The 17,795-nt window shown below is 38.1% G+C and overlaps 1 protein-coding gene across 1 annotated transcript in view; it reads right to left on the bottom strand.

Annotated features, from left to right (window-relative positions):
• The window catches only part of COL14A1 (collagen type XIV alpha 1 chain), a 111,901-nt gene that overhangs the window by 6,419 nt on the left and 87,687 nt on the right, over positions 1–17,795 (bottom strand). The window contains exons 40-45 of the mRNA XM_030444292.1: positions 17,201–17,254; positions 9,316–9,369; positions 8,349–8,420; positions 6,402–6,437; positions 5,911–5,977; positions 5,258–5,446 (exon numbers count right to left, since the gene is read on the bottom strand). Coding sequence (XP_030300152.1) covers positions 5,258–5,446; positions 5,911–5,977; positions 6,402–6,437; positions 8,349–8,420; positions 9,316–9,369; positions 17,201–17,254 — 472 coding nt within the window. The remainder of the gene's footprint in view (positions 1–5,257; positions 5,447–5,910; positions 5,978–6,401; positions 6,438–8,348; positions 8,421–9,315; positions 9,370–17,200; positions 17,255–17,795) is intronic.

The raw sequence follows: 17,795 nt of genomic DNA, 5'->3' as shown, positions 1-17,795 counted from the left end.
GGCAAAGTCTGTATATGTGCATTGCTTTGGTCGTTGAGACTGTCCCATGATAACCACCTGGAATCTACACAGATGCTTAGTACAAGCACCATTGCACATCCTCCTGTACAACAGCATTACCTGGTGACTTCAAAGACCATTGCCACAATGTTTCCAAACGACAGCCTCCCATGCACTCAGTTGTTATTCCTTACACATGAACACACAGCCATATGTGATGCTCACAGAATAAACTGCAGTAAGAAATTATAAATATGGAACATATCCACTCAATCTAAGAATAAAATATTCATTCTGGAACAAGTTATGAAGCTCTTGCGCAGGCAAATCTTTGAAATCACATGGATATCAAATTCCTAAAGCAAACATACTGAAAGCCAAGTTTTAAGTCTGCGTCAGGTTTCTTTTAGTCTAATTTCTAGTAAAGTTTACCCAAGTGAAAGAGAACTTAAATACTGAGGCAAGAATACCATACCCTACTCCTAAGCCAAAATTCATAAGAATCAAAAGCAAGCACTCCACAGGCTTCCCTGGTAGGCTTTTCACCAAAGCTCATTAATGAGAGCAAATTAACAGATTCACAGACAGGACACAGTATTCATAATTCACCCATTTTGCTTTCTCTCCAGGCCATATTTGCATTACACTAGAGCACAGTTTACAGAAAGCCAACCAGACAAGACATCACCCTCCACGTAAGTTCTGCAATTGTTAATCGCTCTCGGATACAAGTTTGTACCAAAAGTTTTCACTTGAGTTAGAGTGGCTTCCAATTCTAGTAATTGTTTTCATATCTGTGCTCTGGACATACTTCAACAATAGCATCAAACTGTCATTCCCCCTTTACACTAACCAGTTTTTTCTGTCTTGTCCCCATCCAAAAAAAGCAGTGGCTTGGATTCAGCCCCATGGCAATCACAATCAATTATTTCCAATGCTTTGCTAAAATTACCTGTGATAGATTCAGTTATTAGAAACAAAATCAAGAGTGTGAACACATCATGTAGCAAAGAAAATTAAATATACACGGTGTCTGCACTAAAGGGAATCTTAGGTATTGTTTATCTATTTTTACCTTTAAGAGAATACTGTGCTTTGAGAAGAAGGTATGGAAATGAAGAAAAACTAAACTGCTAGGAAAAATCTTCTCTTTCAGAGATGTTCAGTTGTAACCATAACGTATAACAACACCAGGTGACTTTTTTTTATTTAGATAAATTTTAAATTGGAAATAAATATATTCAGTTAACTCAACTGGCAAAATTTCCAATTAATTCCATTGCTATTTTTCTGTTAAAAGCTATAAACATGTGGCTTTTGGTAACATATGTTCAACTAACTCTTTCATATGAAGCCAGAAATCAAATATGGAAGAAGCTGTACTTGAGAACAGTGACTTCCCCAGTGGCAGCTTAGTTATTTATTATATTTTAATCACAGTGGGATGCAGTGAGTAGCCTAAGTTTTGCACATCATTTCAGGACACGTCGTAAGAGAAGTCCACCCAGCAGCAGAACAACAACTGCATTTTCACAGCATCTGAAAGCTACCAGTGTCTCAGCATAATTTTTACTACATCTATTATGTTATCCACAAAGTTGAGAATGCTACCATGTATTATAAAAGTAAGTGGGGAAAAAAAAAGGGGAAAAAAAAGGGGGAGAGAGAGGGAAAAAACCATGCTAAATCTTTGCTTCTTTATATTCTTTTGCCAAAGTCCAAGTACATCCTGAGCACTCAGAAGCCAGACATTAGTTAAGCCCCAGTTCATAAACATAAAATACAAAACCCCATATTCAAATAAAAATAGAAAACAATGCTGTGCACTAGTTAAAAATAGAGATGAGTGCTGTGAATAATCAGTGTTTGGTTGCTTTTTCTTCTGAACTCCTGTATTTATGCAAGTATATAAACCAGCAAAATTCTAGTAATTTATCTGAGATTATTTACTATAGGGACTGATACACAATGTGGCCTTCTTAATTCTTATATCACCAATTTTCCAAAGGTTCAATCCAAATCACCAAGGTTCAATTCAAATGTTCTGTTGGGGCACCAATAAAGTGTTAATCTGGCCAACAAGAAATGAGATTGCCAGAGATGCTTCTTTCCACATCACTGCAAAAATACAAAAAATAACACCCTACAGTGCCTGGCCAAAACAATAATCAGCTGGGGATACTAAATAACAAATGTCTGAGTGTGATCCTAATCCATTCACTTCTGTCTACATCAGAAAAAAATAGATTGTAGCTGGCAACAGAGACTGGGAAATTATTCTGTCAAGAGAATGACTTATCCTTTCTCACTGAGGTGGTCTTCCTTGGAAGGACCAGCTCAGTGTGTTACTAGTGAGAGAATTCATCCAGGACTGGGACACACTGGACCTAGAAGTTCAACTGGAGGTTTCTAGCCAAATTCCATGCCACTATCTCAGTCCAAACCTCCTTCAAAAATATTTGATTAATGCTTGGCAAGCAAAGTAAACAAGGATAAAGAAGGGATGTGACAGGCAGGGGTGTTCACCAATGCAAGATCTCTCACGGATGATGTTTCCCAGTAAAGCTCTCCTTGGTCAAAGGTGTTTAATAAATTTCGCATGCTGCTTTCAGAAGTCTCCTCTTCTCACAGGCTGAGACCTAACAGGCAAGAGAGGTGAGCAGGAGGAAATGTCTATCTTCACCCCACTTTTTCTCCTCTCACTTTACCAGCACCTTGCCATTCAGCTCAGTCAGTAACAAGTTCTTACTGTACTTCCAAGAGTTTGAACTCCAAGGGGAAAAAAAAAACCCATCACTATGCTTAACAAACAAACTGGTCTTTTTTCTCTCCTATCATCTCCTATTACTTTTTAGTATGCCCTGTAGGCACTGCTGTCACTGTTGCAGGGAATTTTCTGTACTTCAAGGTGGAGGGTGACTTTTCAAAGCTACTAATCTGTCACTGGATTTGAACATTAAATTGACTTCATATGCAACCAAAATGCTGAAGACCTGAGGAAAAAGCTACACATCATTCATAGACTTCCAAGTGGCTGGCTGGAGATCTTCAGGACAAGACTATAATTGTGACTTGCTTAACATATTAACACAAACAATGCTTCAGGACACAGAAAGGGATGGTGTCTGAGTCCATTTACTTTCCTCTCTTACTGGAAAATATAAACCCTTCCATCCAAGAGCAGAAGAATTTTAGTTTTCATTCCTGCATTGCAGGGTTAACTTAGAGCAATTCCTTAGAAATGGATTCTAAAATATCCCAAGGGTCTGTACAATTTAAAAAGTACCTTTCTGTTAAATAAACTGCTACTGCACCACATATACTATCAATCTGAAATTTCCATTGCTTTTGAAGAAATTAAACGCTCAAGGTCTAATAAATTATTCTACATTTTTTCCTAGGCTCGGAATGATCTCTGTCCTTTTTCTTCCAAGTTCTGTGCAAGGCTCCAGTTACATGAATGTCCCAGACACCATTTTCACTCAAATAAAGCCAAATATTATATCTTTGAGTTTACACACAGATTCACTTTTCTTAAAACCATCTCAGTCTAAGCTATAAATACTGTAAAACACTCCCACATTTGGTATCACATTTTATGAAAATCTGCAGACTCCTGGCTAACTGATTATAGTTCTTGAAGTATGCTTGATAAGTGCTTTCTCTCTACCAAGTACGAAACTTCCCACAAGCACTACCTGCCAAAATCAGTCCCTTCTAACATCAGTTTTCTGTAGAGACAGGAAAAGCATAATATTATTTTTTTAAAATGCTTTTACCCTTTCTGCACTCATTTTACTGTCCATAGTGATTCCTAGATCTTATCAGCAGTGGGTTAACCCACACCATGTTCATTTAAATTAGTGTATCAAATCACTCTGTGATATCATAGTAATACAACAAATACAATGGAATAGATGTGCTAAATGCCAGACAGGTTTCCCTTTTTGTAGCCTGACATTTTGGTTGGTTCCTCCACTAAAGTCTCAGAAAAATGTTCTGTGAAATTAAACAATTCCTGGATGAGAAGTCATTTAAAATACACCAGTAATTTAAGGAACTACCCTGAAATCTGCATTCAGTCTCTCTAGGCCAAACCTTTTAAAGTCAGCTCCTGACTTGCTATCTCTTCCAATTTTCTATCCTACTTGCTTCTCACACCCTCAGTCCTCCTTTTTTCTGGACAGCATCTGGTCTTCACTTAGCTGGAGCAGGCAGCAGCATAACTGAGAGGCTGATACCCTAAAACCTTACCTTTTTTTTCAAGAAGGTAAAGTTACAATCTTGAGGGGAAGAAAGGAGTCACAAACTCACAGGTTCACTCAAAGACTTTCTTTTCAAAACTATGTTTTGACTCTAGTCACCATGGCTACAGGGAACTGGAACTGTTAAGGACCTGAAATGATCAGCTTTCATAGCAATTCCTTTTTAAAATCCCATTTTATATTTTGTAACAGCAACAATTCCTTGCTCTTGAATATCACATTTGTCTCTTGAGTTTTTGGTCACTTCCTCTTGTGATAGTCTTCAAAGCACCTTCATAATCATAGATTCTCTCAGCACTGCCTCTCTAGCACTACCCTGGTACACCAAAGATTGCAGGGTTGCACAGAGAGAGTCAATCCAAACATGCAGCTTGTTTCTTTGTTAGACAAAGCTGAAGGAGGAAAGGTGAAAGGGCTCTAGCTTACACAGATGAATACAGAAGAGAATTACTGTAAATGAACAGGTAATTGTATTCCTTCTCCATGATCTCACCATTTCCTCTCCTTGATCCTCTCAGCCCCTCAGAAACTAGGATTTTTTCCCCCATTCTTATCAATTTTGCACCTTTCAGACTACCACAACTTTCAAATCTTGAGACTGACACATTTGAAGCAGAAAAGCTTAATCTTTCCTCAATACAATACCAGTTTTGCAGCTGCCTTTTCCAAAAGCTCCTTTGCTTATATACTTACAGCTCCAGCTTACTTCAGAATCCTACTAAGATGAAGGAATGGAATGATATGCCCAATTAGATGCCACCAATCTTCAGAAGTTTAGGCACTTAACCTCTATCTGCTTCTGCCAAATCCTGTCAGGCAAAGCCTGCATTACTTACAAGACTAAGAGTCTCCAGAGCTTTCATTAGGGCTTGTGAGGAACTCACCACTAAACTAGCAAGTAAGCTGTTCTCACATTAATCCAGGAAGCAAAAACCCTCAGAATGTATCAAGAAAGGGAGGTATATATTTTTTATGCAAAGTATGAAGCCTACCTCTTTCTCCTGGTCTTCCTGGTTGACCAGGACTTCCTGGAAATCCTTGCATGCCTGGTGATCCTTGTTCACCCTGTGGCCCTGGAGCCCCTGGCCGACCTGGCTCACCAGGAGGTCCTGCAATGGTTCGTGTTGAGACAGACTGGCTTGGGATCTGGTTCAGAATTGAGTTATATCTTGCCATATGACCTGTCAGGAAAAAAATTTCTTCATTTTCAAGTTGCAACAGAGAATCTGGTTCAGCTAAGTTTGAACAGAGCACTGGCATGTCCCCAAGGCTGTGGTCTGTTGTGCTTTGATAATATGACATTGTGTGCTTGTTGGTGGAGAAACAGTGGTTTAGGGAATACACAGAAATGGAAAAAAAACTATTGTGGAGAATTTTATTTCCTTTTATTTCCTTGCTTTGATGTTTGATGGCTTGGGGATTTTTTGGTATTTAATGTCTATAAAAATTTAAAATCATAACAGCAGAAACTTCTCTAGACTATAATAGATTGGAGACAATTCTGGCTTTTTTTGGATGCCTGATCCTAATCAGCTCTAATTGGACATAAATCCATTTGAACAGAAATGTAGTCAGGATATAAGTCCTGACTGTGGAAAAAGATCCATTCTAGAGATAGAACCATGTGAATTATCAACGTCCTTACCCTGGATGAGTTGTTCACACACTTGCCGAGCAACAGCACGCACCATTGCTTGGGACTGGAGATCACCCTGGATAACAACAGCAGCAGTGTCAGAACACAGGTTTTTTCAACATGCCTGTCTTGAAAATGCTTAGAGCAATTAAAGACATTTATTATTCCTGAGAGATTGTATCCCCATAGATGAGTTTAAAAAAGCCAAAGAAGTTGTGGGATTTCCCATTACTCTTACTGCCCAGCAAACAGAGGTGGGAGGAGATAGCCCTAGTGAGAAATTTGGGGACATGCTCAATGCCACATATTTCTCACATTAAAAACATTACTGTAGGTGTATTTAAGACAATATCTGGAAAAGAAGGAAAGTTTGACTGATTGGATGGAGAATTCTATTGTACCTGCAAACACAGAGAAACAGAAATTGCTGTAGAAAGCTTTTAATGAGACAGAATGCCAGACAAGGAAAAAAATGGTGGCCAACATGACCATAGACTTACCCGCTCACCCCTTTCACCCTTAGCTCCAGGAGGACCCTATGAAAAGATCCAATACAAAATTAATTCTCCTTTTGTTCTTGCTTAAAATTTTTAACACCTAAACATTGTCTCCCTGGCAACACCACAGTACCAGAAGAAAAACCAAACAAGACACAAGGTTTCAGGATAGGTGACAATAATGAATACTTGCTTCCTATTTCAGCATTCAACCAAATGTTGACTTTCAGCAATGATGACTTTCTTGGGGGTTTGTCACATACTGAGTTCTCTTGTTTAAAATGTCATCAAGCCAGGCTGTAACATGAGGCAGCTCATGTGGCTGAAATAGGTTTAACCAACACTGAGCTTAAGGAAGAGAAAGCTGATGGGGGGCAAAACATTAGTCTGAAATCTGTAGATTTGCTGCTCTAAGATTCAGCATCCACTATGAAGAGTCAGCAATGGGATTAAACTGCACAGACAATTAAGTATGACATTAAAGATAATGTAATACTGTAATGGTGGCAAGGACCATTATCGATGGGAACAAGTTGTCTAGAGCAGTTACAGCTTCACCAGTGGAGGTTTTTGGAGTAGGCTAGAGCCAGTTCTCCCAGGAACTCCTGAAGTGAGGAAAGGTCAGCATGAAGAGGTAACCAGCTGACTGATGCATGGCTAAAGCACAACTTATTGCAAAAGAAGAAGAAACTCATACAAAGACTACAAGATTTCTATTTCTAGGTCTTTTTTTTATTACTCTTTGGGAAAGACAGCTATTGAAACTCAGTAATTTTTTGACCCACCTAGATATTTTTTCAGAATTACAAGAGACTAAACATTCACAACAGAGGTTTTACATGACTCACTGGAACATTAACGCTCTAGGAAATTTAGTTCAATATCTGGAACATGTGTTTGGACAGGATCTGAACAGTCAGCATGTTATGCATTGATAATAAGTTCCATAGCTCATCAAATCTCTGTAGTAGATTTCATGATTACACTTAGAAAGCATGCAGAACTGGGCATTAGGTTATCATCATTGCTTATATATTATCATCCTTTCATTTCCACTTAATCGAATAATAATGCTTGCACTGGCAAAAAAAAAAAAAGCAACAAACTAGCTATATTTTTCAAATTGGGTCACAAGTACACACTGTAACATTCTGGTGCCTTTAAAAATTAAAAAGAAGAGTCACAGGAGAAAAATTGAGCAGGCTTTATAATTAACCAAGTGGTCAAATATTAAAACAGGAATATATAATATTATCTGAACTGTTACAGAGAAAGAGAGGTCCACTTTAATCTTCTCTTTTACATAATTTACACACACATTTTATAGTTGAATTCCTTTTTTCTGGTTAAACTGTTTTGGGTTTTTAAATAATAATAGTATTAAATGTTCCTAATACTTATTTTCAGTATAGAGGATGTAATTTTCCACTCAATGAAAGTGATGGTCGAATTTATAACTCTAGACAAAGCCCTAATCATCAGTCAGTTGCCCTGATGTAGACCCAGAGTAACCATGAAAGCCAGATTATTTTTTTTTATCCAATATTTTCAGAGTTTGAAAATCATAACAATATTTTGGAAGTATTCAGGTTAATAAATGTCATACTTTAATTTCCTGAGAGTTGCCTGAAGTGCAAAGGAAAAAAAAAGAAGAAAGTAATTACACACAGACTCCAAAGTCACATAATGTTATGTTTTCAACTTCTCTGTTTTAATCTGGTGTTTTGACTCTCTAATCCCTATATTTTGAATGTTGTACGGAAGATCAACAAATAAATTTGATTATGAGGAATGAACAAAGAAAAACCAATATGATGTTTCACTAAGCCACTAACAGGAAACAGATCATAAGCTATAAATACTGAGGAGTTCTGTAAAACAGTGAAGTCAGGATCAGAAACCAATTAATCAACAACAGCAAATATAGCAATATTAATTAATTTTACTCACAGGAGCTCCAACATCGCCTTGTGGACCCTGACTTCCAGTAATACCTGGAGCACCTGGAGCACCAGGTATACCCTGCACAGAAAAAGAAAGAAAATTACTTACTGGTGATGACAACCAATATCCTTGAATCCTGATGAGAGAAAGGACTGTCTAAGGGAGAGGAAGTTCTGAAAGTCAGAGAATGGAGGTGCTGGGAAACAGAACTAATTAGTACATCTTGGAGAAAAAGAGAGCACTGGAAGTTAAGCTCTGAGAAAGGCACTCAAGAAGAAAATGGACTTGTGTTGCTTGCTCTTTGAAAGAGGCCCAGATTGCTGAATCACAAGACAAATCCTGCAATGTTACTACCTGGCTCAGGGCGATGACTCAGAACATTCTTTTTAAAAGAACAGTATGGTTTGGACAATATTCAACACCGTCAGCACTTTCACCTAATGTCTTAAATCTATCAAGAAGGCACTTTGCCTACCTGGCCTATCTGGGAAGGATAAGATTCCAGAGGCAACATACATCTTGTTTTGAATGTTGAATGTGGCCTCTGCTGTGCTCCTTGGTAACTGTATTGAGTGCATTTGAATACCTGCACTCGCCTCCATCCTGCAAACCAAGAAAATCTAGCAGTTCACTTTGACTAGCAATCCTAATATGGATTTCTTACAAAAATAAAGTCTTGTTTCAAATGTTAAGAGCACTCATTCTCTTTATATAGTACAGTTACTTGACTAAGAACAAGATATCAACCTATTAACAGAATAATTGTCTCCCCTTCCCATGGGAGATATTTTTTCTTGAACTAAGAGTGGAAAGAAATGATACTGGATGAGCAGCTTTCTGACAACCCTGTGGACACAAGAATTTTAAATCCTTGGCCCTAGTCTACCCACTGAACTCCAGGTAACAGAGGGACCTACAATCCCCCCAAATCCTGCTGACTTCTACAGTAATAAATTCTATGGTCAATACTCACTGTAGGGCCAGGAGGTCCTTGTGGGCCTGTGGGTCCATCTTTGCCAGGAAGGCCCTGTAAGAAATAAATATATGCAATTCTATCAGATTTTTATATAAACTTTGTGAATCTGTTCTATTTCATGTAGAAGACTTTTTTTTTCTTATTATTTATTTTTTTCTTAAATTAAGAATTAGTGGCAGTGTTTTTTTAGAAGAAAATTCCACGTTTTGCTCTGGGGAGGGTTTATTCCTTAAAAGAAGCTATAGGACAGCTGCTATTTCTAAAGAATCCAAGTCTCACAATACTTTAGATGTAAGAAGCAGCAATGCAATACTCTTTGTACTGCCACTGTTTTACCTCTGAGTGAATTTCACTTGCAATGCTGCCACAGGGAGGTAAATGAGAACATTTCTTGACAGGCTTCTCTACCACAAGCTGGGTCACACTTCTGCATCAGTTCTCACTGGCTGCAACTATTCCCAATCCCACTGATTACGTGCTGAAAGATGGCAACTCCTGGCCATTCTCTCTGCCCAGCAATGCTGCAGATGTGTATGAGCTATCACCGAGGTCCTGATTCAGGGAGCAGCAGGAATGCTCATGTGGTTTACATTAAGAACGTGCTTCAGAGCTTCCAGAAATCAGAGCCAAAACCTAAAGATAACTTGGAAACTGGAAAGCAAGCAAATCCTAGAAAAAAAGACTGACCAGATGTAGAAGAAAATACACTATTAATAAAGTATTCTTGCAGATTAACCACGATGCACATTTTGTGTCCACAGGCTATAAAGTATGGTGTTCTGAAGAGCCTGGTGATAAGTTAATTCTTTAATTATTACACAGCCTAAAAAGAAGAAGTATAATTTTATCTCTAGCTCAAGACCAGACTATGGAGCTGAGGCTAGAAGGAAAGAAAGGGTTTGAAAGTCTTTATCCTGATACACACAGTAAAAAACATTTTAGGACTCAGTACTGTATAAAGCTGCTGAAACAAATTCACATATATTTCATTTTGTACTTTTTTTCTGAAACTTTATTTCTGGCAGTTTTAGTAATGAATATAGCATGGACTACTAGTTTTGTGCTCTACATAATTTGGAAACTATGATTCAAACATGCTATCACAGGGCATGAGAAAACTGGTTAGAGAATATTATCTGCCATATACCTGGAGAAGATTTTTTAAATTTCCACATGAAGGGTATTTTGATGGCAAAAATAAGTCACATAGTCAACAATGTAATCTATGCATCCTTAGTCCAAATAAGGAAAATTTTTCCTATTTTATAGTGGACCCAGAGGGTTTCTGAAGCTTGAAAGACCAAAGCAGCTCCCTTGTCACAGTAAGAACTAAAACTTAGTGGCACTGAAATAAAAATACTGGTAGTGTCTCTGCCACAGTAGTTTTAAGACATACACAGAAAAGACTGCAAGCATAGCTCAGTACAATGCATTTGCAAAGGAAAGTATGTTCAGTCTTCAAAACTTGTTTTTCCAAAGGAAACAGAGAATGGTATGAGGAACTTTGAAATGCATTAAAATCATTAAACAAGGTTTCTGATATTCTCTGGAAGGAGCATTTAGTTGTGAAAAATTCAGCAATAACTATTCACAATTTTATAATAACATGTAAGTCTCTGAAAGATAATGCTAACTAAACTTATTTTATAACAATAAACCCTTAAGGAAAACTAATATCTTCATATTTATAAACATTTTTCACATTTTTAAGCAAAGAGTTAAAATCTGCAATTATTTTGATCAGTACCAGAGTAGGATGCAAAGTGCTTTGACCCTCCTAAGGACTTAATTTAACTGATAGGAGGGAAATGGAGAGCTTTGTAATGACTTCTAGGATCCTGGATGGATTCACACAAACTTCTGAAGAAAATATATGTCCTTCCCTTCTCCCATCCAAGTCAAAGAGTTGAATTAATAGTATGATCAGAACCGTTATGTATTCTCTGAATATGTTTCACTAATTCTTTCTTCTGGGGAGTATTCTTACTTAGCTGCTCAGGAATCATCTCCTGTCTATTCTCCTAGGACCCATTCCTCTTGGCACTCTGTCTGCACGGCTTGGCCACAAAAAAAAAATCTCCTCCTACTGCATTTGTTAGATGTGAAAATGTTTATTTATAAATGAAGTCAAAGAGAGGACTGGTTTAAAAAAAAAGCATGGCAATATCTATTCACACATGAAGGTAAAAGACAAAAGATATCTGTGCTACCAACAGTTTAAAAATTATGTTACTCAGATCATCTGATGGTTAGAATGGGTCTGATACTCATTCTGAACTTGTGAGTAGTGTGCAGAGGACATTAGTAGGTACCAGAAAACTGGCAGGAAGACTGGGAATATATTTATTCTGGCTCTTTCTCCCATTATTTTTGGTCTGTGTAATGTAGAAGAAAATAGAATACTGTGAGAACTCACAAAGTTATACTCAGAACACTGAAGCCTTACTGATGTTATTCACCATTTTATTCCCAATTACTGAAGTCTTCTCTTTGCTTATCCAGCCTCATAAGGGCTGGAGGAATTAGAGCACAACAGCTCCTTCTATCTGATGTGGTCATATCCAGAATGACTCTGCACAGAGCCACTGAATCTCCTCCATGGAGACTCATGTCCAAGAGTAGCATGGGATAGATTTTGATGTGTAACCTCAGCTGTAGGGTGGTTTAAATGAAAAATGTATATTAGTTTGGAAGGTTGACTTAAATTAGGACATATGCTGCTAATGGCATGAAAAACAGTAATGAAGAAACTGTGTGGCTATGACAGAATTTTTATTAAGGGATTTTATGGCATCACAGAATAGAGGCACTACATAAATCCCTGGAAAATCTGAAGCCTGATAAAGTCAGTAGAGGCTGCTCCTGACCCCACTTTAAAATCTTTAGCTTTCAGTGGTCTGGAATTTGTTTGGGGTACTTGTGTAGAGGTGAATTTTCAAGTGGGACTAAATATTGCCAAAACTTTAACTGAAGCGACTGATCCTGCATTTGAAGCATTCATGCACAGCCATTAAAAAAAGGCACTGCAGCCTGGGACCTTTGACTGCCTCGTCTCTTTGTTTTTTTTTTTTCCTTTTCTTTTTCTTTTCTTCTTCTTTTTCTAATGAAATTTTTTTTTAAAATGCTTTTCCTCTCAAGATAAACTACTTTGATTATCAGAGAAATATTACTATCTCTATATGCACTATCTCAGTGTATTAATCTGAGGTTTAGCTTACAAAAGACTTCACACCAACATGAGCTATTTTAAATTAAAGCTGACCCAGAAAAAGAGCAGAAATGGGGGTGGGGTTGAAATGTTACTCAGAACACAGAGCTTTTATTTAATCAAAATAAGGTACTTCTGCCTTAACAAAAAACAATGCTGATTTAGCATATCCTCTCTTATGAAACTAGCAGTGCCACCTTCAAGATGATAGTATAAAATGATTTTACTACTAATTTAAAGTAGTTAAAACATTTACAGAATTTGAAACATTTACTTCTTGCATATCTTTTATCTTTTGTTAATCAGTCATATTTATCCTCCAGTGCTTGCAGTCAGTGAGAATTGCTATCTGGAAGATCATATCCCTTCCCTTTGACTATGCCTTTCCTTGTAAATCAATGAAGTCCTTAGAGAAAACATAGTGACATAGCTCATATCAACACACACAGGGGTCCCCAAGGGACAAGTTGAACATCAGTCACCAGCCTGGCCCTGCAGTAGAGGAAGACAGCAACAGTCTGGCTGTAGGAGAAGAGGTTTGGGTTGGAAGGCACCTTAAAGATCTCTAGTTCCAACCCCACTGCCATTCACCTCTGTCAGGGACTTTTAAGACCACTTCTGGAGCTCTGTATCCAGTTTTGGTCTTCCCAGAAGACTGACATATCAGAGCAGGTCCAGTGAAAGGCCACCAAGCTGTTCAGGGCCTGGAACACAGGACATATGAAGAAAGGTTGAAAGAAGTGAGTTTGTTCTGCTTGGTAAGCTGCCTAAACTACCTGAGCAGAGGCAAAGGAGAGTCAAACTCTTCTCAGAAGTTCACAGATATAGGAAAGAGGGAAATTATCATTATGTGTTAGAAAAAAAAAATGTTGCAATGGAGGTGATCAAATAAATATTGCCATAGGTTGCCCAGAGACATGGAGTCTTCATACTTGGAGGTGTTCAAGACTCGGTCTAACATGACCATAAGCTACCCAATTGGACCTGTTTAGAGTGGAGTGTTGGATTACCTCTGAATATCCCTACCAACCTTAAACCTATGATTTTATAAATTCCACTAAAAGAGCATTTATTTAAACTGCCTGCTGAAAATGGCTCCTAATCTATGCTATTCCTTGAATCATGTGCTGAAACTATCCTAATTGCCCAAGCTTAACACTGCCAAAGAGGATCAATAAGCATCAGATTGCAGAGGTCAGTAGCCAATGCTCAAAGCCATGTTCTGGCAATATCCAGTTGGCTGGTCTGGATGCAGGCTTTGTGTCTCACAGTTGGTCTCCTTGCACTCCTGCTCTGAACAGAAACCATTAGAAGCTGAGGAAAAGTTAAAGAGATTGAATCCATCTTCTATCAGTTTACTGCAGATCAGTGTGTTCAAGCAGGATAAGATAGTGTTGGTCAATGCTTCTGGATTCCAGTCCAGCTGGAGCAGCTGAGCAAATCAATCCTTTCAGAGTTTATCTCTGTGGTCTCACCCCTAACAGACACATGCAGAAGCACACCCAGCAGAGCTTCCTCCAGAACTTTTTAACCTGCTAAGGAAGAACCCATCTTATTTGCCAAAGAGACTTAGCCAGGAGACGAAAACCATCAAGCAACAGTGACCAGTGACAACATCACAGGCACAAGAGATACAAAGGACTCGGAATGGTGAAGATCCCCCTTTGCTTGGTGTCATCAAGCAGAGCATGCTTGACCCTCAGGATGATTTATGAGGTTTCTCTTGTTGTGGCTGTGTAGATCTGTCCTCTTGTGTGGCTTGCACTTTGCAAGAAACATCATATCATAGAACAGTTTGTGTTGGAAGGTACCTTAAAGATCATCCAGTTCCAATCACCCTGCATGGGCAGGGACACCTCCCACTCTACCAGGTTGTTCAAAGCCTCATCCAGTCTGGTGTTGAACATTTGCAGGGATGAGGCACCCACAACTTTCCTGGGCAACGTGTTCCAGCATCTCACCACTCACATTAAAGAATTTCTTCAAAATGCCTGACCTAAATCTACCTTCTTCCAGTTTAAAAAGTCCCTCTCCAGCTTTCCTGTAGGTCACCTCCAGGTACTGGAAGGCCACTGTAGGGTCTCCTTGGAGGTCTCCTCTCCAGCCTGAACAACCCTAATTCTCTCAGCCTGTCCTTGTAGGAGAGGAGCTTCAACCCTTTGATCATCTTCGTGGTCCTCCTCTGGACTTGTTCCAAGAACTCTGCATCCTTCCTGTGTTGCAAGTTCCAGAACTGGACACAGCACTCCAGGTGGGGTCTCACAAGAGCAGACTAGAGGGGGAGAATCCCCTCCCTGGACCTGCTGACCACATTTCTTATCACCCAGGATACCACTGGTTTTCTGGGCTGCAAGTGCACGTTGCCAGCTCACATTATCCCCAGTTCTGCAAAATTCATAGAGATCTCCCAATAAACATCTGTCCCATACATCCCTCCCATTAAAATTAGTGTGATTTAACCATCTACTTTACATCACTGCTAATTAAGATATTTCAATGAACAACACATACTAATGCAGAAGAATAACAGAGAAAACTCTGAATTCTAGTAATATAATAGCTGCAAAATAGTTTGGCATCTTAACTAATGGGAGGAAACCCAACAAAAGGAATATTATACAAAAAGGCAATTTACATCTCAGGAATTTTCCAGTTCCCCATTTTTGTTGCTGTATTAGAATTATGCCTTTCTCCAGTGCTTAACCTTCAAAGAGACTGTGATGAAATCATTGGTTTGAATCTTTACCCATTAAAAGCAATTTTATGTTGTCATAACTTCACAGGAATCAAATGAGTTACAACACCATAAAGATAATGGAACATAATTATTTGTTGCCATAGAAATAATTGCTGCTGGACAATATTGCACAAGGGGTCACATGGAGACAGTAACAGGCTAACAGATCTAATTTTATGAGATCTGGGCTATTACCCAGCTTCTTTGATTAACATCAGAAGAAAGGGAATGCATGAACCAGGCCTGATTACCATATCTATAAAACTGGCAGTTTATGTAATTGCCCTGCCTTATTATAGGCAATTCTGGGGTATTCTACAGAATAAGCACTGCATGACCTTTGAGTACTCAAAAGCCATTTCTGCACTAGTCCTTCTCTTGACATTTTTATCAGACATGGCATCTCTCTGCATCAACCTGTTCACTTCCACATGTGGAGAACCAGGTCAGTTCTGAGGTGCTGGATGATATCAAGACATAGCTGAAGGCCACCACTGCTAAATATGAATTTCGAGTGCAAAGTAAAGTAAAAATTCCAAGTTATCTTCTCCCTGAATTGCAGAATGTTCAGTGTCCCTCATGATGAGGAATTCAGAAAGAGGAGACAAATACCACACACATGTACAGCATCCCTCACCGAGTTAACTCAACTTGCCTATGACCAAGATTAGACAGTATGGTGGCAAAAAAAAAAATGCCCATAGTTCCCAGCTCTTCATTAACCTGGACATAAACAAAAATCAACCTTGGGGAATTTAGGGGGAAAAAATTCCAATACAGTAAAAAGAAGATATTAAAAACATGCAAAAAATGAGCTTTCATAGAGAAGAAGACATCAGAGTATTATAAAGCAGGGGGGAAAAAGATGTTTACCTTTAGATTTAACAGTAACTTAATTGAAGATTAGAAGGCTATTCATCTGATTAGGTTGTTCATCTGATGCTAATGTTTTATAAATCTTTATCTTGGTAAGATTACTTTCTTGACATCAGAAAAACATCTATGCATTGCTCAAATTCTACAGAAACTTCAGAGGAATTACTTTTACACATAAAGATATGCCAATCTTTAAATTTGTAACAGTGACCTCAAACACACCTTTTGCTATAACGTTTTTTCTTATTCTAACATTTCTGGTTAATGCCAGAAGTCCAAAAAAGGTCCATATTTCTTTAAATTTCAAGTTATGTTAACATATCTAAAAAAGGATCATGAATATGTTCATCTTCTTCAAGTGTAACTGAGAAGTCATATTTAATAAGGAACTTCTGCTATAGTCTGTAACCTAGTATTACACTAAGAGTAACTTTCCAGATTCTCTCTAATAATGAAAAAAAAGTCTCCCTAAGAAGGCAGGGAGGAGGACTTAGAGGTTTAAGTGCATGCATTATCATGGATGGTAATTATCTTCATTTGTTTTAACAGAAGCTGTTGACTAAGTTTCATTATTATTCTTCACTTTTTCTTTACACCAGCAGTTTGTATAGGCATTGTTTTACATTCAGTGTTAAATTCCTTTGCAGTTGTTCATTCATTCATTGTTATTCATTAATTAGCTAGAAAACAAACTTAGATCATTGCATTGGATTGCATGCCAATTACGTACCACTTAAGCACCATCCAATTTTAAATGTATAAGCAAATTGACTAATTGGCAAAGCTGGACACCAGTAACATATAATCCTACAAAATGCATTAAACACAAACAGTGCACTGCTCCTCACTGTGAATCTGGTATTTTGTAACATTGATCTACTAAATGGAAGGATATTCCACCCAATCTCTGTCTTCTCTTCTGATTGGCACAAAGATTTGGGTCTCCAGAAATGTTATAATATAAGTGAAAAAACTACAATAAGTCAGCCATGCTGGGAAACATACCCATTATGGCATGGAAACTCTTGAAACAAATGCAAAATATGTTAATTTTACCTTACCCTTTGACCTTGAGCTCCATCTCTTCCAGGTGAACCTGATGCTCCTGGGACACCCTAAGGATTATAAAGGAATGGCAAGTGATGAGATCAAGTTAACAAAATCCAACTAAATCACTTTCCAGCAAAGCTGTTGCTTGCTTTTGGATAAATGCTTCGGATAAATGGAACTAGGGAGTTCATTGATGTGTGGGAGAGATGTGTAAAAGAGATTTAGTATTTCTGTGAAATGAGACATGGTAAAACTCAGACAGTTAAAATGCATGGGCTTTATACCCCCTCACTATAATGCCCACTCAGAACACTGATAATTTCATTAAGTTAAGCTTCCTCTGACATTAAGCTCAGGAAAGAGCTTCATTTCCTCCATCATCTTAGTGCCATATCATTGTAACTGCATTGCACAGCATCAGCACTTTAACCTAAATATATGATAGCTATTTCTCTCATAACTAAAATGGAGTCTGCTACTATATTGTTTGAAATCAGTGCAGCAATATCAAAGGGAAAATTCTGCCCAAGCAGGATTGCAAGTTAGGTCCAGCAGTTCCCCAATGTTCATATGAAATGGTACTCTTGCTCATGAAGGTGGCAGAGC

Source organism: Calypte anna, chromosome 2 (genome assembly GCF_003957555.1).
Source record: "Calypte anna isolate BGI_N300 chromosome 2, bCalAnn1_v1.p, whole genome shotgun sequence".
NCBI classification, from domain to species: Eukaryota; Metazoa; Chordata; class Aves; order Apodiformes; family Trochilidae; genus Calypte; species Calypte anna.
The sequence above is the reverse complement of the archived record's forward strand: the minus strand, read 5'-3'. Positions and strand labels throughout refer to the sequence as shown.